Source organism: Sorghum bicolor, chromosome 10, assembly GCF_000003195.3.
Source record: "Sorghum bicolor cultivar BTx623 chromosome 10, Sorghum_bicolor_NCBIv3, whole genome shotgun sequence".
NCBI classification, from domain to species: Eukaryota; Viridiplantae; Streptophyta; class Magnoliopsida; order Poales; family Poaceae; genus Sorghum; species Sorghum bicolor.
Genome location: NC_012879.2, coordinates 55,146,173 through 55,167,847, shown reverse-complemented (window position 1 = coordinate 55,167,847; position 21,675 = coordinate 55,146,173). Strand labels below are relative to the sequence as shown.

At 45.1% G+C, this 21,675-nt stretch overlaps 2 protein-coding genes and 1 long non-coding RNA gene across 4 annotated transcripts; 2 read left to right on the top strand and 1 right to left on the bottom strand.

Moving 5' to 3' along the window:
* LOC110430866 lies at positions 443 to 2,174 on the top strand. The gene is made up of 2 exons (XR_002448258.1): positions 443 to 1,250; positions 1,740 to 2,174. It is a non-coding gene; the product is annotated as an uncharacterized LOC110430866 (long non-coding RNA).
* On the top strand, positions 8,240 to 16,219 carry LOC8058418 (lysosomal Pro-X carboxypeptidase). Of its 2 annotated transcripts, none has more exons than XM_021450111.1 (10): positions 8,240 to 9,061; positions 9,490 to 9,670; positions 9,973 to 10,106; positions 13,957 to 14,069; positions 14,458 to 14,581; positions 14,790 to 14,945; positions 15,041 to 15,193; positions 15,334 to 15,413; positions 15,532 to 15,581; positions 15,657 to 16,219. In XM_021450111.1, the coding sequence occupies exons 1-10, from the start codon at positions 8,513 to 8,515 to the stop codon at positions 15,689 to 15,691; spliced, it is 1,575 nt and encodes a 524-aa protein (XP_021305786.1). In that variant the 5' UTR covers positions 8,240 to 8,512; the 3' UTR covers positions 15,692 to 16,219. The 2 variants fall into 2 exon arrangements, with proteins under 2 accessions (XP_021305786.1, XP_002438750.1); XM_002438705.2 differs by having other exon boundaries at positions 8,251 to 9,061; positions 15,677 to 16,218.
* On the bottom strand, positions 17,272 to 19,108 carry LOC110431245 (two-component response regulator ORR24-like). The gene is made up of 2 exons (XM_021450112.1): positions 18,483 to 19,108; positions 17,272 to 18,386 (listed from the first exon to the last, which is right to left on the bottom strand). The coding sequence occupies exons 1-2, from the start codon at positions 18,880 to 18,882 to the stop codon at positions 18,274 to 18,276; spliced, it is 513 nt and encodes a 170-aa protein (XP_021305787.1). The 5' UTR covers positions 18,883 to 19,108; the 3' UTR covers positions 17,272 to 18,273.

Here is a 21,675-nt window from a genome sequence, read left to right as displayed (position 1 = left end):
AGTAGGCAGCACATGGTCCTTGTGTAGGACAACATCCTTAACTGCTTTTAGGACAGCAGTTAGCATCTGTAGGACAGCATCTTGACTGCTTTTAGGACAACAGTTAGCATCTGTAGGACAGCATCTTAGACTAGCATCTTGGCATATGCTGGCTGGTTAGCAGCCCTACAAATATGTATCCCCAACCATGAGGTTGGCATAGTATTGTGTGAGAAATAAACCCAGAAAATTGCCCCAACTCAGTGTGCTATCCTCTCAATGAAAGTAAGAATCCTGCTCACTCCTAGAGCAAGGATCCAAAATATATATATATATATATATATATATATATATATATATATATATATATATATATATATATTATACCTTGGGTACTGAATAATAATCAGTACCCGACCCCAAAACACCGCCGAGCCACGGGTGCTCCTCCTATCCCTCTGTTTTTTTTCTCGGCACCAACCTCTTTTTTATCGTATCCTTTTTTTTCATTTCTATAATCTCCAGATCGTGGGGAACACACGGAGGAGACGCCAGTTTCGCCCCAACTCGTTGCTCCCGACGCCCGAGCTCTACTCGCGCCTCGCCGCCGCCATCGCCATCTCCGATGCACTTGCTGCCGCCGCCCTCTTGCTTTGCCGCTATCGAGGGCCTTCATGGCATTGTCTCCCTCCTCCCCCTCCCCTCACCACCTCAGCTTGCCGTCGCCATTAGCCGCAGCCGCAACCTTGGTTTTGAAGCTCCTCCTATCGTAGCTCGCCGCCGCCAAGGGCCATCCTAGTATCATCTCCCTCCCCCCTCCCATCAGCCCCTCAGATCGCCGTCGCTATTGGCCGTGGCCGCAGTTTTGAAGGCCCAATGGCGACTCTTCTTGCGACGCTAGCCGTTAGCTCGCCACCAGGCGCACCACCGCTGCTCCTGCCAACACTGCCGACAGATCCAGGCGCCCCTCCTCCAGATCCCCTTCTGTAGCTCCTCGTTTGCACCATCTCCTCCTCCTTCCCCTTCCCCTTCTTGATTTTATTTGATGATTCGAGTGCAGGATGTGTTCCCTGCGAGCGTTTGATTGTCGGCCCAGGTCATGACCAAGAGCTCCTCTTCAACTGCAGCAAGTTGAGCTTGTCTCGGCCGCCAATGATGGTTGTATAACTGTTACCAATACCAATTGTGTTGTGTAATATAGTGTATTCATTAGGAGATGCCTCTCGAGGGATGTCGCTGTGCAGCCCCGAACCCGGCCTCCTACACGTGAGGTAAGGCTAGCCCTTAATCCTTGTTATTATAACTGTGTATCGATTTGCTGACCGAACGGGGAAGCTTGTCGATTCTGATCCATCCAGAGAGAGCTGGTGGTATTTTACCACTGTTTTGTTAGTTGAGGGAGACCAATTCCAGTAACTAGATATTTATGTACTATTTTTTTAAAGGAATTGATTACTTTTATTTATGAAGATGAGTACCTGTTCAGACATGCAGAATGTGATGATCATATTGATATAAAATATTTATGGTTAGGAAATCAACACATGACGCTGAGAAATTGGTTATTATAGGACTCCAAACTTTTGATTTCTCTATAATAAGACTCCTAACGTTTGTTTCTTCTAAATAGGACTCCAAACAATTATAATCAGCTCTAATAACATTTTATTTCTTTTTTAATCTCTTTTGTCATCTAAAAAGATATGTATGTTTTGTATTGACCCTATTACCCTTCTGCTAAATTCCCCATATACGCGCAGTCGCGACTCGTAAGCACCAACGCTACTCCGCGCGAGAACACCACCGTCTGCCGCTTCGCTGTGAAGGTCGCCGGCCCTCTCCCTCCCACACGCCGATGATCTGCCCTCCATGGAGGAAGCCTCCAGCCAAAAACGTCCACGCTGGAAACTGACCAACGTCGTGCCTAGCAAAGGGACTGCTTGTGCCTGCAACCGGAAACATAACAGCTGTGTCAACGCCGCTGGCCATAACAGGTCCGCAAGTGTTGAATTGTATCAGCGTGTACCTAACCAGTAGAAATAATTAAGGAATCAAATAAAATAATATTATCTACTACATTATTGCTGTGATTCTCGGTTTGGCCTTGCGTCTCAGTTGCTAGAGTATGTACGCATACTCCCTGGAGTATGTATTTATACACTATTTTAAATAGGGTATTATTCTTTACAGACGTATATGCTTTCGTATGAGTAAAGTATGTACGCATACTTTAATTAAAAATGAGTATATACTTGTACTTGGAAGTATACCCATATACAAAGAGGGTTATTTTTATATATCCATATACTCAGAAAAATTATTTTATTAGTATATCTATATAATCAGAGGATTATTTTAGTATATCTATATACTTGGGAGTATATCCATATATACACTGGTATTTTTTCGTGGACAAAAATTAATACAGTGTGTATATACCTGACTCATATATACACCCAGTAGTATGGACTAATACTTCCAGGAACAAATATTTCATGAAAACATATGTAGAAATATAAGAATGTGTATATACTACATACGTATGAATTGATACTATAATCTAAAAAAGTATCCAGTAATACAATAGTACTGAAAAAGTAAATTAAAAACCGGTCTACCAACCAATAAATAACGAGCCTCCTAAAAAGGTGGATTTTTTCTCTAATGAATGGATCTGTTAATTGAACCCACTAACTAATATGGCACCACACCGTGTGTGCGTGAAATGAACCGTGGAGAGGTGGGAGTAACTACTCCCAGCGAGTAGAAAAAATTTAATATATATATATATATATATATATATATATATATATATATATATATATATATATATATATATATATATATACTGTCTTGTCCTGCGAAAGGCACTCAGCAAAGAATTTTTTTTAAAAAAATATTTTCTTTGTGGAGCGCCCTGTGGAAAGTGGAAACCTGTCAAACAAATGTGTATCACACTATCGCTGCAGAGTAGGGTCGACGTGGGTCAGAGTACGACTGTTGGGTACCAACTAGGCAACTACCAAGTCCTTTGACGAGATCGTCTCTTGTGAGCTGCGTGTGTTTCACACGATTATCTGGCGAAAATGTCGAACGCGTTTTTTTTTGGCTGTTTAGCAGCTACTATCTTGGCCATTTAAACAACTTTGAGATATGTGCAGCAGAAGAGAGAATACAAAACACTGGGAAGAAAAGTGCTGAACATAGAAGAGAGAGTGTACTGCAGCACAAATCTTAAAGCACTTTTGAATGGTAGGAGATAAGCACAACTGAGCAGGCACATGCTACAATACATTATCGGAAAATGTCTCTCATGATCTCTCAAGTGTCCGGTACCTGTCAAGTGTCCGGTACCTGCTGGTGCGTCAACTGTCAGTGGCAGGGGCGGAGCCAGAATTTGAACATAGGGGGGCCGTGCAAATCAAAAATAATCATGTGTGTCATTTGAACATAGAGGGGCCGTGCAAATCAAAAATAATAATGTGTGTCAAAATATTACATGACAAAGGTGTACATAGCACCAAAATAAACATTTGCGATAAAAAACCAGAAAAAAATAAAGAGAAATTAATTATTTTCAAGCCCCTAACCTTTACCTGATCAATCTATTTCTTTGGCCAGGAAAAGAATCACAGTAAAACAAGTAGTTAAACGGGGGCAAAATTAATTAGTACTAGATCCTAACATCAAATGACAATCAGTTACATATCTTTTAGCCTCAGACAAGGCGATCACTTAAACGGGTAAAATGGTCATTTAAATAGAAGGTTAAACCAAAACACCATACCACTGTTAGTGTTTAAAAGTTGAGTACACGTGCTTAATGACCATTTAGAGTTTAGACGAATAATGATAGAAACATAGGAGATAAGAAAGATAATAGGAAGACTAATGCTAAATAATATAGATCCCATTGTTGGAAATCAATTCAAAAGGATTCAACAAGAAAAACGCTGATTTCCAATTAACTAGCTAATTAGAGTGTGTGGTAGGGGACAAACTAATGTTTGATAGGCAATAATAAAAATAAAAAATATGAAGAAAATATTAGAAAGATCTAGATTTTATTTATATAAGAAACTATTAGAGATCAATATGAAATAAGAATAAAAATCTTAGTACATATAATATTATTATAACTAGTTAATTAGACAATTAAGGGCATTCACAACGCATACTCTATCATAGAGTCTAAAGTTATTTATTACCTCGAACAATGTGGACTTAGAGTCTAAATAAGACTTGTAGTCTTATTTTTTCTACCTCTTTCTTCAATAAATATGCTGCCACATCAGCAAAATATCATAAATAGTATGTAATTAATTATCTTGGACTCTGTGATAGAGTCTTGTATTATGAGTGCCCTAAGCACCTAATTTATAGTATATATTAAGGGAGTTATGAGAAGATTGGGGGTGCCAGGCCCCCTCAGCCCCCCTTCCCTCCGGCACTGGTCAGTGGCCAGAACTGTGCGTGGCCGGCAGGTGGCAGGTGGCAGGCACCGCTGACTGGCCGGTTGCGGCACAGCAGCAGCCGAGCAGCGCCGGCGCATCTCCTGCGTGCAAACACAAATCCGCGACAGGGCGAGTCCCGAGTCGGGGAGGGAGCTGCTGCCTGTAACTTAGACCTTGTTTACTTCTAAATTTTTTTGAAAAATTAATACTATAATATTTTTATTTATATTTATTGTCCAATCGTGAAGTAATTAGGCTCAAAAGATTCGTCTCGTTAATTTCGATCAAATTGTACAATTAGTTTTTATTTTTGTCTATATTTAATACTCTATGCATGCGTCTAAAGACTAGATGTGACGAGGAATCTGAGAACTACTGAATTTGGATATTGTAGTATTTATCAATAGGTGTCCAATTATAAGCTAAGGTTTTATTTAGATGCACCCAATTTTAAAAGTTTATAAGATTCTCCATCACATCAAACTTTGGACGCATGCATAGAGCAAATAGCCAAACGCAGGCTAAATCTTACTATAGCGATTAAATTATGCATGCAACAAATAACTATAAAATAATATAATATTAATATCAATATTTATAATACATTTTTAGTATCATTAGATATATAGATTGTTGAATATACTCTCATAATAAACTTTTTTGAAGATATAAATGTTGCACATATTTTCTACAAATCTGATCAAAGTTGAGAAAGTTTGGCATGTGGCGTATTCTATAATGACTAGTCGTAGGAGGGAGGGAGAGGGATCAGTAGACAGGATTTATACCGTGTCTAGCAGCACAGTGGAGACGATATATATGGATAACATGCAATTAGAAGTTGAAATTTATTAAAATTATTGAGAGTCTCTGCTGTAGGAGGCGCTAATCCGGCCCAGTTCTACTCAGAAGGCAATAATCATGTATCGGCCAATGGTCTCTCATGGCTGATCTCAAGCACCTGGCCTAAGGGCCCTCGACCACTGCATGAAAACTATCATCCACTGAAGTACCGTAGAGTGAGTAGCATGCATCCAGTTTAATTTTTCTAATGTGCTTATTCTTCTTGGCTGGGAGAATATCTCTACACAACATTCATACAAACATACGTACCTTCAGAGGTACCTCAAGACCACACACCCTTCCAAAGTGAGCGATCACCATCAGGCGCAGAACTTATGCATTTGACTGGGGGGGGCTATTTTGGATATCCAGCCTGAGCTTCAAGATGTACTTAAGCAATTCAGAACTTATTTGTAGCATGTGAGACATGACTTTATTATTTCTTTTTATGTATAAGTGTATTCTGGATCATATGAATGGGCATATACAATTGAATGAGACTAAAAACAATTGAAAACAAATATTGTTGTTTGGTTGAAAATGGTTGTTTTTAAGTGCATTACTAGAATAAAATCGTGGCGTTAGCACGAGCACTATACTAGTTATTAGTGTGAGACGATGTGGATAGTTAGAGCATCTCCAATAGTTTGGTAAAAATCATTTGCCAAATCTTGTGATTTGGCAAGTTGCTAAATGATATGATAAGTGAAAAAAAAGATGTCTCACCAATAGTTTGCCATTCTAACTTGGTAAAATTAAAAAAATAGGCCCACATAGTACCTAATCCAACCCTAGGCCTCCTCACGCCTTGAAGATCCTCACTCCTCGCGTACGTGAAAGAGGCCGCCGCCGGTTCCTTTGCACCACGACACTACTCCTGCTGCGGCGACGACGAGGACACACTTGCCAGAAGCTCACCTGTTGCTCGCTTCCTTCTTTGACTGATCGAATAGACACTATACCGTGGTGATGATTGACTGTAGCCACAAGAAAGCAAGCATGTGACCTGATGCACCCGTGATGCCATGCATCTAGCTATGCATTGGTGGTCTTGAGCCGAAGCAAACAATATACTAGAATATTGGCAAGATTGGCAACAAGTTCGACACCTCAGGCTAGCAGATCGATCCTCTAGCAGATCGTGGATGGGGCATACCTGGCGACGCGAAGAGGAAAGGAGCTGCTGCGTGACTCGCGCGAAGATGAAGACCGGCGGCGTCGCGGTGATGAAAAACAAGGAAACCGCGACAACTTCTCTGGATATATACGGCGGGGTTTTCATCGCGCGCGGAAGGAAGAAACGCGGGAAGGACTTGGCGCGCGCGGGAGGGAAGGCGGTCGTGCGGGACATGCGAGGGCGACGGAAAAATTCGTGATGGCAAGTCTTCTCCAAGTGCGCAAATATGGCAGTGCGAGGCTGGAGGATAGCAAGTTGCCAAGGATAGCAAGTTCATTTGACGAACTATTGGAGGATGTTTTTTGTGGTTTTGCCAAATAAATTAGGATAGCAAGTTGGTTTACCAAACTACTGGAGATGCTCTTAGTTCTTAGTGGGGTATGATGTGAATGGTTTGCATCTAGAGATAGACTTGTAGTGGGTAGTGCGATACGATGTAAATAGCTTATATGTAAAGGGAGATTAGTTTTATAGAACATATAGGTATATATAGATATAGATTTTGTCTGAGAGGCTTTACGGCATTGATCCGGTAGCCATCCACTCATTAGTCAGTACCACTCGGTAGTCACTGGTGAGCACAGGCAATCAATCAACCCAATCAGTCCGCCGGCATTTCCAGATTCCAGTCATGGTCACACTCAAAATCGCAAGCGAATACGCATCCATCCATCAGCCGCACGCAGCGGATGGAATCACCCAACCACCTTTGACGTGTGCCGCACTGGTGTTTATCGGATCGGACACAGGCTACAGCCGTGGACCCGCGACGATTCCCGGCGCTCCTCCCACTGGATTTGGCGGGGCGACGCAAAAACGAAAACGAAGCCCATCATCGTCTCCCGGAATGTCTGCTCGCCGCCGCAGCCGCGTCGTCGTTCCCCCCTGCGTTTCTGGGGGACCGGAGCGGAGCTCCTCCGCACACCATCATCTTCAACAGGGACACGCACTTTTCTTTCACCCAAACGCTTGGCCCATGCCATGCCCCAGCTCACGCGCTCCCAGAAGGAACATTTTTCTCATCTATTGAAGAATAAATATTAAAAAAATCATTGCATAGTTATAAAAATGTTTACTTGTTATTTTTATGTCGTGCTGGTTCAACACGATTCAAAATATTTTATGGCGTGCTATGCTTCGTGTCATGCTAAAAGACTGTCATGACCCACCCTCAAATGGCACTGCCCAAGCCCTAACTTTACCCTGAAGGAACCGTCGCGCCTTCCACTATCAGTGAAGACTATTTCTCCTACAGCTGGTCCTGGTAGCAATGGCCGGTGATGCTACCGGCCAGTCGCGCAGCGCCACACACCGCCAGGCGTGGTCGTTGTTACACTGTTCCAGCTGACTGGAAGATGCATGCGCAGCACAGTGAGTTTTTCTACCAGCTCAGCTCGTACGATGCATGCGCGGCGCCGGGGGGCGGTCCTCGTCTCACTCATGGGCGCCATCGTTGAACAGACTGCAGACTACAGAGGCAGAGAGTGGGGCAGGGCACGCAGGTACGGCGTGCCGTGCTCCCGGCTGTTCTCGGCCGTCGGATGTGAAAACGAACGCATCATATCGACTCGATTGGCCGGCCCACTGTTCTGTTACACACAGTGTTACGACTAGGACGACACAGAGCACTTTGCCTCGACATGGTGCATTTCCTTCTGTAGTGCCCGTACCTTTAACAAAAGCACAAAGAAGGCGCACAGGATTCGTAGTTTCGATTTCAACACAGCGCGGCGTGAGCAAGAAGACGGCGACACGGTCCAAGCCGCGCCGGCGCCGGCGATTGACAGCCGTTTCCCTGCCAATCCGAGCAAGACCATCCCCCAAAACCGCCACAAAATCCCCAAACTTCGCTCGTGTCACCCACCGGGGCCGGCAAAACGTACAACCTCTCCTCCGTCACCAGGCAAAATCGTGTTTTTTCATCAAAAACAAGGCGAAATCGTCCTCATCTGACTCTCCTCCGCGCGCCCGCCCGTGCGCCTTCCTTTTAAAAATCCCCCACCAAGAGTGACGACTGACGAGAGAGAGGGAGAGAGAGAGACAGAGAGGACGGCAAACAATGGCGGCACCACGACCACGAGGTGCCTGGTCATCGTCGTCAGCCCCTCCTCTGCCCGCCTGCTTCCTGCCACTTCTGCTACTCCTGGCGTCCTTCTCGGCAGCACCAACCGCAGCAGCAGCGCGGCCGTCCTCCACCCCCAAGAAGCCAGCTGCTGCTTTCCCGGCTGCCGTCGCTCCTCTGCACCTGCAAGCTCTGAAGCGCCACCAGCGGGCAAGCAGCAGCATCAGGGCCGGCGGCGAGCTCTTCGTCGCCGCGGCCGCCGATGGCACGGCCAACGGCACCGCGGCGAAGAAGCCCTTCACGGTTCACTACTTCGCGCAGGAGCTGGACCACTTCACCTTCACGCCCAACGCGTCCATGGTCTTCCGCCAGAAGTACCTCCTCAACGACACCTTCTGGCGGAGGCCCAGCGCCGGCGACGGCGACGGCGCCGGGCCGCTGTTCGTGTACACCGGCAACGAGGGCGACATCGAGTGGTTCGCCACCAACACGGGATTCATGTTCGACATCGCGCCCAAGTTCGGCGCCCTCCTCGTCTTCATCGAGGTACGATCGTTGCAACCATGGTTTGCTTACTTAGCAACCACTAGTGTCGTAATTTCTGAGATGATGTAGCATGTATAGCTAGCATGAGCATTTTTCCTTCAAACTTTTTGAATTGCCGGTGTTTGATTTGAGTGCTGACAAGATACTCACACAGTCAAAAATCCGGGTCTCCACATCTACCCAAGACAAATCTTTCGCTGTAGGTAACACTGACCTGACAGATTCTTTTGTTGACGTTAGCATTGCTTTGTCATATACAAGGAGCTGGAGGAAGAAGTAGAAAAAAAACGTCACAAAAACACCACACTAATCCAGCATCACTCAGTTTCTCATCTCGTCTGAACCGTGCACTTGCTTTTCCTAACTCTACAACTGACCTTTGATGAAACCGTTTCTTCCAATGCCAATTTGCCACTATTGATGAACAGCACCGGTTCTACGGGGAGTCGAAGCCGTTCGGGAACGACTCGTACAAGTCGGCCGAGACGCTGGGCTACCTGACGTCCACGCAGGCGCTCGCTGACTTCGCCATCCTCATCAGGAGCCTGAAGAAGAACCTCTCCGCCGAGGCCGCTCCCGTCGTCGTCTTCGGCGGCTCATACGGCGGAAGTAAGTCAGCCGCCGGCGCCCTATGGCTACACGCGATTCTTGATCGGGCACTTCCCAGGAATGCACATGTGTACTACTTGTCATGTTCCCTGGCGACGTGGATCTGGATCTGTTAAATTATCATAGAAAAGATCAATGAATGATCTGCTGTTTGTTTAAGTAGGAATATATATATATATATACTATGCGGATGGCGTTGTGTTCAATGTGTGTCCGATTAGGACGTGTTGATGGCATACTTAAACTAACTCTCGCTTGTTTATGGTTGTGCTTTCACTGATGCTCGTTGTGTTTGTTTGCAGTGTTGGCTTCTTGGTTCAGGCTCAAGTACCCCCACGTCACCATTGGGGCCGTAGCGTCCTCCGCGCCAATCCTGCAGTTCGACTACATAACACCCTGGAGCAGCTTCTACGACGGTGTCTCGCAGGACTTCAAGGTAACAAAATCACATATGCTTCTGTATGTAGGGTTTAAAGATTGGAATTTGTTCTTTTTTTCTTTTTGCACCGGTTCAGTGACAGCTTCCAGTTATATCTGACGACAAAAAATTTATCAAAATATCTGCTCAATGTCCCGGATAGCGTACGGCAAAGACACCTTTTGACCTGTGTGCCCAGGTCTTCAGGACACTCTCCTCTGCTAGCCTGTAGTGTGGGCTCTGAACCAATAGCTCTAATCTCATGTAAGGACACATCGGTTATCATGTCTTGTCTTTCGGTCTTTCCTGCAGGCGGCTAATAGAGGACCAGTGAGCAGTGAGCGCTCATTGTTTTCAGTTGGTTAGCTGCACCTGATGACACCTTACTCCTTCTCAGTTGTCCCTGTACCTATTGTTCACGGACAGGCAAATTAATTCTATGATTGAAATGCTACATACTAATAATGCAGCTAGATCAGGTCCTCACGAGTCAAGACTGATAGGTCAGTGTTTTATTAGCTCGAATGCGATACTCAAACTGTGCCTTGTTAGGCTTATCTGATCTGAGTCACATAGCTTCTCAAGTTTACTAGCAATAAGTGCTTGCAAATCTCGTTTCGGTCTGCTTCAAAATTGTATTGTGGTTCAGAGAACTCTTCTTTTTTTGGAACACCTGAGTGCTTTTCTAAAAAGGAAGCTGCCATTTCTTTTTTTTTTCTCGAATACGCAGGAGATCTGCGTATCATTATATTAAGAAGAAAGAGTTTATAATACAACCAACACGCAACAAGCGCGCTAGGTCACTAGCTGGACCGACCTAGCAAAGAGTTCTATGGACCGATATTACATAAATGGATCAACCAAAATGCGCTCAACGTCGCGTCATACGAGTCCTCCCGGAAGAGCTCGCGCGCTCGCCCATTAAACGCTGGGAACCGCGCGTCTAGGCCCTCCACCTCGCTCGACGACAAGGTCCTAGTACACAGGGCGTCGGGTATCCCTCTTGGCGCGGGCGAATCCGGTGCGGTCGGCGGAGCAATCCCTAGCCGCATTTTAGGAGAACCTCGCCCCGCTTGGAGGCCGGAATGTGTGCCAACGGTTGGGCGGCAATCCAACTACTCCTGGGCCTGACAGGCGGGGGCCTCCTGACAGGCGGCACCGAGTGGCCTCGAGCGGCGTCGGCCTCTCGTCCCAACACACGACGTCGAGTTGACATGCACGAGGAGGCGTCAACAGCGCCGACTCTGGCACCGATGGCTGAGATGGGGCAGTGGCCACGCCCGACGTGGGCGTCGCGTCGCTAAGGCTAGACGTGGCTTGCTCGGCCATCAGACCGTCCATTGGCAGCAAAGGGCTCGCCGCGGGCGCCTCCTCGACCAGCACAACGGGTTCTGACTGAGGAGGCACGGCCTGCATAGGCGATGACGGAGGTAGGTCTGCCATCCGCGGAGCAACTGTCGCATAGGAAGCAGCAACCTGAAACAAGATAGCGAACTCCTCAAGCATTGGGTTGATCCACATGGGTGGCATCGAGCTCCTGAGCGGCTCCATCCCCACGAGGTCTGGCACAGGGGAGTCGTCGGCTTCAACGGTAGTAGTGGCGTTGCTGTCGCCGCTAGAGGTGGCGGCCCTCGCCAGCTTTCCTCATTGTCGTCGTCGATGTTGTCGGCTTCCCCCGACGCCTGCCACGGTGACCTGCACAGGCCCCCCCGCCCCGCGCAAGTCGAGCTGCGGGACATGCGCTGGGGTGCCACAGCATGCATGGGGCGTCTGCAGTCCCTAGCAAGGTGGTGGAGACCATGACAGCGTAGGCAGCGCCGAGGTAACCGGCAAGTCGCTACTTGGTGAGTAGCGGAGAGACAGTTGAAGCATATCCCAAAAAGCTCCGCGGGGATCTTCTGAGGTTGCTGGCGCTACAACTGGCTGGTGCGAGACACAACCAAGCTAGTAGCCGACCCTGTATGTTGTCGGTGGAGTACCTCCTGCCACCTGTCGGCGTTAGGGGCGAAGATCCGACCACGGCGACGCTGGCATGGGGTGCGACCCTGCACAGGCCACACAGGTAGGCCACACACCAACTGCGGACGTGGCCTATCGCGCCACCTCCGCCCACGACGTCCGAGGCACTGGCGTGCTGGGATACGCCCTCCAATGGCTGAATGGGCATGCCGTGCACCAGCTGTGGATGCAGCCGACGCCGCTTCCCACCTCGTCAGCCCCCACCCTGGTGGCCGGCACCACGCCAGCTGGCCCGAAGACGAATGCCTGGTGTGCTGCAAGGGCGGCACGGGCCACGACAAAGGTCTTGGCGGCAGCGGCACACGATGAAGCGCATCCAGGTAGGAGATTAGCGCCGTGTCTGAGTCAGGGGCGTCAACGATGTCCTCGTCCGCCCAGCGACGGGCCTTAGACCGACCTGGCCCCGAAGGGAAAGGTGCGGCATTTTGGGACAAGGTGGATGCCGGGCTTGGAGAGGGGGCAGGCAGACGGAGGGGGCTCACGTCCGCGCCCATATCATCATCCTCGCTTTCCACAACATCCACGATAAGGACCGCCATCGAACTCAGAGGTGGTGGCTGGGCCTCCCCGCATGGGGTCGAGGCGCTGGTGGACGAGACGGCGGCGTCGTCTCCCACAAACTGCAGTGGGTAGAGCGGCGGCCCTGGACGCCCGGAACCAGGTCTGACCGCAAGCTCCAGATCGTCTTTGGCGGAGGCCATGGCCGCAGCCCTAGGCACCAGATCTGGCAGCACCGACGGTGTTAGGTCCGAAGAAGCCCCCATGGCCGGCAGCTGCGCGGACGGAGGGGGTCTGCCATGGTCGGCGATGACACCCGGCGAGCGGTCCGCGCGAGAGGGAGATGGGAGGTGGTTGGGGGCAGAGGTGAAGGAGGAGGGGGTGATGGCGGAGGAGGTGGATGGCACTGCTGTGGCCAACGGCGGTGGGGGTGGCGGAGGCGCCACGGTGGCGTGGCTCCCACGGCCGTCCCCGGCGGCACAAAGGTGCCATCAGAGCAGGGCGCTCCATCGGTGCGTGGAGGGGTTGGCGGCCATGGGGCGCTGGATCCCGACTCCACGAGCGATGGCGGTGGCGGCCCGCCGGTGGAGGAAGCGCCCAGCGGCGGCGGTGGCCCATCCGTGGACGTCGAGGGCGGCGGAGGCTCCCGAGCGGCCCGTGGGCGAGCCTCTGCGCATGGGCGTGGAGAGGAGGGAGGGGTGGCGAGAGGAGGAGCGGTGTGCGGGCGCCGGCTGCGAGGGAGGGGCCGGGGGTTCGGGAGTCTCCTTCTCCCCGCTTACATACTTGGAACCTATCCGGTGTTCGAAGCTGCCATTTCTAGAATGCCCTGCCTAATAAAGAAGCTAAAAAAGCAACCCAAGTAGCTCTCCGGCCTGCTGGAGTGCTGGTGGCATCTTTGTCGGATTCTGTTACGTGGCTGTTGTGATTGAGAGGAGAGAGTCGAGGGGAGCAACGACAGCTGCCACACTACAGTACCCATAGAGCTAGAGTACTCACGGGTACTGTTTGCAGGCTAGGACTACGAAGGCGAGAGAGGGCCGGCCGCAGTGCCTTTGCCCATGGCCGATCAAGAGGGAAGGAATTTCCTTCTTAATTCTTGTTTTATTAGATTGATACATCTCCTTTCCTTATATATTGAGGTTTAGTTAACTCCCAAGCAAGGCTTGCTAAGTAAGCGACTCTTCTCTCTAATTAACTAACACTAACGGGCTATACCGCCAGCCTAGGCCCAATAGGCCCGTGACGTACTCTAACAGATTTATGTTTTTGGGTCATTGTCCTAATCAGTAGCAAATTACAATATTTCTTCTTCAGATGTTGACTGATTGTAGCTTGTAATCAACATTTGCAGTCTGAAAGCCTGAACTGCTTCAGTGTCATCAAGGGAACCTGGGATGTCCTGGATGAGAGGGGTTCCACAGACAAAGGGCTCCTGGACCTCAGCAAACTTTTCAGAGCCTGCAAGTAAGCTCGTTAAGCTGAATTACTGGTGTTACTTCCTGCGTGCAAGTAATGCTTGAGTAATGGGTTGCGTTGCGTCAAGTGCAAGTAAGTGGAGCAATAGCCAAACATTTAGGCAAGAAATGAGATGACTTGCAGGCAGTAATCAAGGGATGGATAGTCGCTTGCAATCTTACCATGTTTACACAAGCAGCTATAGGTTTTCTAGTGGCTTATATTCATCATTCGATGACTAATAATACAACAGGTGTGTTTAATCATCATGACAAGGATGCTAAGCTAAACCGATGAACCGATGATCACTAATGATTTATTTTGTTTTATTGGAAGCATTAAGGATACCTTAAATACAGAACAGCTATAATTATTTTCTTCTTCACTAAAATTTCAGGACAGTGAAGTACGCTTATTCAATCCGAAACTGGCTGTGGACAGCATTCTCTTACACTGCCATGGTGGACTATCCGACCCCAGCCAATTTCCTGGAGAATCTGCCTGCCTACCCAGTCAAGGAGGTTGTCCATTTTACCCACATGTCAACCAGACTAACCACAGCAGGAAGTGTTAAGAATTTGCCAATATGATCCACACGAACTATTTATTCTTTGGTTCTTCTGAACATGTGTTTCAGAACTGTCTGGCAAACTGAACCCTGCATCATTATAACAAGTGTCTGCACATTAGTTGTACCCATTATGAAGTTTCACATGAAAACATCTGCAGATGTGCAAGATCATCGATGGGTTTCCCACAGGCGCAGACATCCTGGAGAAGGCATTCGCAGCGGCAAGCTTGTACTACAACTACACAGGAGACCAGACTTGCAATAAGATAGAGGATGGAGACGACCCGCATGGCCTCGATGGCTGGCAATGGCAGGTGAAACCTGAGAGATAAGTAATACCATGTTAGTGAATGACTGAATGGTGACAACAATGAGAATCTGAGATTGTAACATACTCCTGTGTGTGCAGGCCTGCACAGAGATGATCATGCCAATGACGGTCTCCAACGAGAGCATGTTCCCACCATCCTCCTTCAGCTATGATGAAAGGTCCGATGAATGTTTCCAGAGCTGGGGGGTTCGACCGAGACCGCATTGGATCACAACTGAATATGGTGGATATGTAAGTGTTGTTTTTTTTAAAAAGTAAGATATGTAAGTGTTGTTTCAGAATTTCAGTTTGCAGGAATGAACCATTAGTGGAAGCCATTGCTGGCACGTATCAAATGCTCATCTGCTGCTTCATTGCACAATTTGCTGCAGAAAATTGATAAGGTGCTCAAGAGGTTTGGGAGCAACATCATCTTCTCTAATGGAATGCGAGACCCATGGAGTCGAGGCGGGTAAGTCTATCTGATCATTTCTTTTTATTGCATCATTCATCAGCATAGTTTAAGTCTTTCAGAAACATTTTTAATGCGCTGGAGTATTTTTAAAGCATTTCCCTTGTGTTGCAACCAGGGTTCTCAAGAACATCTCATCCAGTATCATTGCCCTTGTCACAGAGAAAGGTGAGCAATAAATTGCTGAAAAAAATGTAAGACGGTAGTAGCAACTTTTTTCCCTCCTGATTCACTTATTGGCAGTTATTTGTCACGGTGATCAGGTGCTCATCATTTAGACTTCAGATCTTCAACAAAGGGTGATCCAGACTGGGTTATAGAACAAAGGAGACAAGAAGTTGACATCATTCAGGGATGGATTGATCAGTATCATCAGGACATGGCGGAAACATCTTCCTGACAAAGCGCCATTGCGGTTACAGTCAGGGAAAACAAATATTTGGATCCATGGAAAAAATAAAGGCCAAAAAAGGAATTTGTATTCTTACACATGATCAACAGGGCAAGTTAACAGAAGGTGAAAAAAATCAATAATTTACGCACTTAGCATCAGAAACCGCTAAATCTTACAAAAAGCAAGCCCCCCTTTATCAATTAGAAGGGGTGGTGCAGGTTCTGGGACTCCAACCCGCACCGGAGCAGTGATTGACTGATCGTGCAGGCCTCTGGCCAGTAGATCAAAGCAGTCTTGGCTCAGTTTCTGTTTATTAACTATATTGCTTCTGTTGTGCTCAGCAAGGAACAGTGGTGCTATATCGACACTTTCTCTCTGTTTCATGGATATAGAAGGGCTATCCATATTTCGAGAAAATAACAGTAATTGTATGGCTGTCCAACGCATACTCCAAGCTTAGATCCATCTGACATTACCTATTTATGATCCAAGGAACTAAGAAAAGATCCCTAAGAACAAATAGGTTATTCCTTGTGAAAAAATATTGACCCAAATTCAGAACCAAAGATTGTATAGATTGGGTCAGCAGGGGAGGTAGATCCACACCTCCCTCCAAACCTAATCCCACCAAGTTGAAACCTACAGCAGATGCAAGAGCTTATCTGCATAACTATAATACATGACACATGTGATTCGCTGAAACCTGCTCCTAGGCCCTAGCTAGCCTACTCCAAATAGCACAATTTTGCACATACAACACACAATAACCATACATTTGTCAAGATGGGAAAAGACAAATACAGAAACATCTTCCTCCCATTAAATTTACATCCCATTGAAGAAAGCATCATCATCGTTGAGTAAATCCTGTTGTGAGAAAAGAAGTTGAGTTAGATAATTCTCACTTAAGTAGTCATCACTTTCACATGTAAAACATATTGTGAAATAAGTAGACAGGAAATTGATATAAAAAGATCTTACTTGTTTAACCCAGTCGGCCAAAAAGGCATCTATATTATCAATGGCTCCATTCTGTGCCTCGCTTGTTCCTGCAGTGGGAAGTTCATTGGTGCTATTCACTTGATCACCAGCAGGATGCAGATCGGTGTTGCTACCTTTAGGTAGATTGCCACTTGCCCCACCATTCAGCATCTGGACTGGCATGTCAATCTGTACTTCCCTTGTTGACATGGGGAGTTGAATCTTGTTATTCTCTTGATCACCAACAGTTTGATGACCAACGGTACCACCTTCAGGGAGATTTCCAGTTGTACCCCCACCATTTGGCATTTGGGTTAGTATGAGAGAATTACAGATCTTAAGGTTAGACAATGAAGGTCTAGTGCTTAAAGAACTACCTGGAACAAAGTTGTTAACTGGCATCACTGTAGAGCTTCCGTTGCTTCCAAAGTTGAATGGTGCTAGGGTTGCCTTCTCATTGAAGCTTACCATTGGTGTTGTCCCCATGACTCCTGCCATTTGGTTCTGATATTCATTTCTAGAAGATGGAACACTGTGAGAAGAGGCTACTAGTCCTGGCAACTGGTTCATGAAGATGTTGTTTCTTTGTGATGGACCAATAGACATTCCAACATTTTGACCATCATGGAAGCTGGACGACACACTAGTTGTCCAGTAGTTGCTGGAGTTTCTACTAGTAAACTGGGGAGGCTCCCTGGCAACTTGGTTTAACATGCCAATAGAAGATGACCAAATCTGAGTTGATGGTTGGTTCACCAATTCAGGTGACTGTAATGGTAAATGACTCGAAGGAGCCACTTGGTCAGTAGACAATGATTGAATTTGAGCCAAAGGGTGGTTTGCCAACTCAGGAGACTGCAACAGCTCACCACCTGCCATTTCTTCAAAGAAGCTGTCAGGATCAAATGGAATACCTTTGTTTGATCCCAAAATACTGGCACGCAATTTGCTTGCATAGGAAATGCCAGAACAAGATGAAGGAAAGCTCATGCTTGTGCCCAATGGTGGATGCTCGTTTGAAATTTGTGTAGATGAACATTCTGGTACACTCATGTTGCTATTAACATGTGTCTTGCCATTCAGCCATGCTTGTTGTTCATCCACAAATGCTGAGTACTTGAGTGTGCCCTCTTTTTGCTTTTTCAAGTACATACGAAATTTCTGAAATCACAAGAAAGACAGGTACATTTGTTAAGGAAAAAATTGACATAAACAAAAGCTGAAGATATTTTGTTGTTTCATTAACTCTAGAAATGTATAGGTGTGATTGCCACTGAGGGTTTGTGGTTCTGCACACATGCCAAAACTCAACAATATGTGTGTATGGCACTAGCTAGAACTATTTATGTGGTGCACACAGAAGTTCCATGAGAACGTTGCAAACACAAGTTTTGGTGACAAACATAGATATTAAGTTTGAGACGGCAATTGGCTGGGAGGGAGTTTGATACAAATATATTTAATAATAAAATAGTGGATAAGAATTCAAACATAGGAATAAAGCATAGAAATAAAAACAACCTGCAGATGACTTGCAACGTTCTCTTTAGTGATGCCGTCTACATTCATCACTTCGAGTATTTTCTTCGGAACAGCCTCTGAAATTATATTAACAAAAGATTTATTACTAAACAAACTTAACTATTAATTAAGCTTCATATTGATAGAAAAAACAATGGAAAGTAATATCTTACTGTCCATGCCAATGTGATTGATGGCTTCAAGAAACTTGGAGTGTAGCTGTCTAGTCCACTCAACCCTTTGCTTTTTCTGGGTCGATATGACCTCATCCTTTTCAGCACCATCTCCATCTTTTCTGTTCTTCTTGCAATGCTTCCTTGTGTACTTTGCATCATCCTTTTCACCATTCTCATCATCCACAGGTTGCACTATTTGACTAGGTTTATCATTTCTGGTGTTGACTTTGTTCCTTAGATTACTCTTGCCCTTCCTCACCACATGCAACCATATGTTCTTGACCATTTCAGGGCGTACTGGCTTCACCATGTAGTGACAAGCTCCATGTTGTATCGCCTTTGCCATAGTCTCCATCTCATCATTCGCAGATAGCACTACATGGCATGAGGTGAACATTGGAGATTAGTTACGAAATGCACATGTCAATAAGATTGGTAGACTAGACATCAAACACTTATGTATCATTCATGTTATTCATTTGACACATTGTACTCTTTTCATTTTCATTAGCTTATTTTTGTAAAAAATGTATGACACACACACTTGGCATGTATCAATCATGGTCACTTTTTTTCAAATAATTTGATAAGAGAAACTTAACCAATCTATTATGTAATAGTTATTCCCCTCATCCTCATGAAATCAAAATTACCTGTTACAAACTAACAATATTGAGTAATGAATGGAGTATAAACCACAATGTGTAACCATTATCTTGGTTTTGCGCCTAGACCAGATATACTAACTCATGTACAACCACAAATGCCATGGATGATTCTGTTTATAAAGTGCTTACAAAACTAATGTTTATAGCAAAAAAAAAGTTGATATAGCTCCAAAACACTTAGAAACTATAAAATGGTAATGGACAAAATTTGATATAGCAAAAAAAATTGATTGCATGTTGGGCTTACTAGTAACATATGAAACTAGAGAAGACAAAATTTAGTGGTCAAGACGACACCACCTAGTACTTATGAAGAAATAAAAAAACTACAAACAATAAAGATTCATTAAGGTGTGGGCTACGACTGTAGCATGTGAAACTAAAACAGTAAAAAAAAGTGATCAGCTCAACAACAAACAAACGGTAATATTCAAAACTACAAATGACAAGAAAACCATGTGGAGCTTACATATAAATCATATATAGAAGCTAGCAGGGTGAGTATTAAATTATCAACTTGATGCCATCCAACACTTAAGAACAAATAGCAACATACAATATTACAAATCACAAAATTCAATTGCATGTAGGGCTTATAAGAATTGCAGGCAACTAGAAATGACAAGAAAAAGTGGTAATGCCAGCTAATACCATCTTGCTGTTACAAACAAATAGTAGCGTACATAAGTAGACAACTCGACAAGTAGAAATTACAAAATAATTTTAGTGTATGACAAGTACAAACCAGAAAATTAAGTAGACAACTCGACAAGATCACCTAGTTCTTATGAGTAAACAGTAGAGTTAAAATAGCAAAATAAAGAATTATCTCGATTACAACTAGCGCTTGCAATCAAACAGTAATATATACAAAATGATTGCTTGTATGCATGACTTACAAAAAAACTATAATTTATGAAACTATAAGTCGATAATATCTAATGTGTAAGAAAAATGGTGACATCAAATGAACCGGTAACACAATTAAATTTCATATAGACCTTATGAGCAAACTTTAGCGTACATGAAACTAAAATGAAAACATTATATGGACCATCGGATAAACATGGCATATAATAGTATAGCAAATAGCTGCAATTTTACAATGATATGCAAATTTTAACGTTTATGGTGTGAACTAGCCAGTGCCATGTTTCTCCGATGTCCTACATTAAAATTTGTGTAGCACTAATAAATGGTTGGCTCAACTCCACCTAACTCTAGTGAACAAATTGTGACGCACATAAGCATGAAACTATAAAAAATCAACTTCCAGTTAATAATTAAATATTACAAACAAACTAACTTATCTCTTTCTACAATTAAAAAGGCAAATATCTAGGTCTACCAGGAACGACCAAGGAGCGCCGAACCCACCACCCTTTGGCGATTCTTCTCCTCCCCGCGCGCAAATGAATTTTCCAGTCTAATGATGAATGCGATTACTTTTGAAGCCTCAGCAAGTGCCTATATTTTTTATATGTATGTATGAAAAGGAAAGGGTGTTTGTACAATTACAAAGCTTGTAAAGCTCAAAAGAAAAAAGAGATACATCTTCTAATGGAAACTCTCTCGCCACAAATCTAGAGCTAGTTTCTTACTATGCTTGGCCTTGATGCAAACCAATCCAAGATCATATTTAAAGCTATACTTCCAATTTTTTAGGCTGTAGGTATCATTGTCAAAGATGAATCTATTTCATGTTTTCCAAATGGTCCAACATGCAGTGATCCTCAACTCTCTGAAGATAGGATTACCAGAAGAGGTTATGGCCTCGATCATCGTATCTAAGAGCTATAGAGTAATGCCCCATTGAATAGAAAGGGAGTTCCAACAAGTAGTGATGAAGGGGCATTCAAAGGAGAGATCAAAATGGTTTATTCGCAATCATTAGTGCATAGGGCAAAATTTTAGTCTTTCAGTAGTTTGTTCTTCCTTGTTAGTAGGTTTCTAATATTAATCCTATCTCTGAGCAGTAGCCAGAAAAAGAATTTATCTTCCTAAGCTTGGAAGAGGACCATAGCCAAGGAAAAAGAGGTGAGGCCTCTAGAGTACCTTGTTGATGGGTGTAGATTTTCTTTGCCGAGAAGAGATCTGAGTTGCAAATGTACTTCCAACTGCCTTCTAAGTTAATCCTCCAACTCCTTCCCTAAATAAGGTCTTGAAGTGAATCCAATTGGTTTGAATCCTAGGAGGAGAGTGGTAGTCAAAGACTATATATTTGTGAGCTTCCAGGAAGTAGACTACTAACCCTTTTGGTTTGATTGCCAATGAAAACAATTGGGGGAATAAACTTCTTAGGGATGAGGTGAACCAGTTGTCTTGCCAAAACATCACTGAATTTCCTTTGTTTGTTATACATTGAGTTAGAGTTCTAAAATCTTCAGCTAATTTGAGAACGTCTTTCCACCAAAAAGAACCCACTAGGCTTCTTGCGTGGAGAGGGACATCTATGTTTCTATACAATTTTGTCCAGGTTAGGGTCACCCATGAGATTTCTGCACGAGTAGAGCCAATGTTTT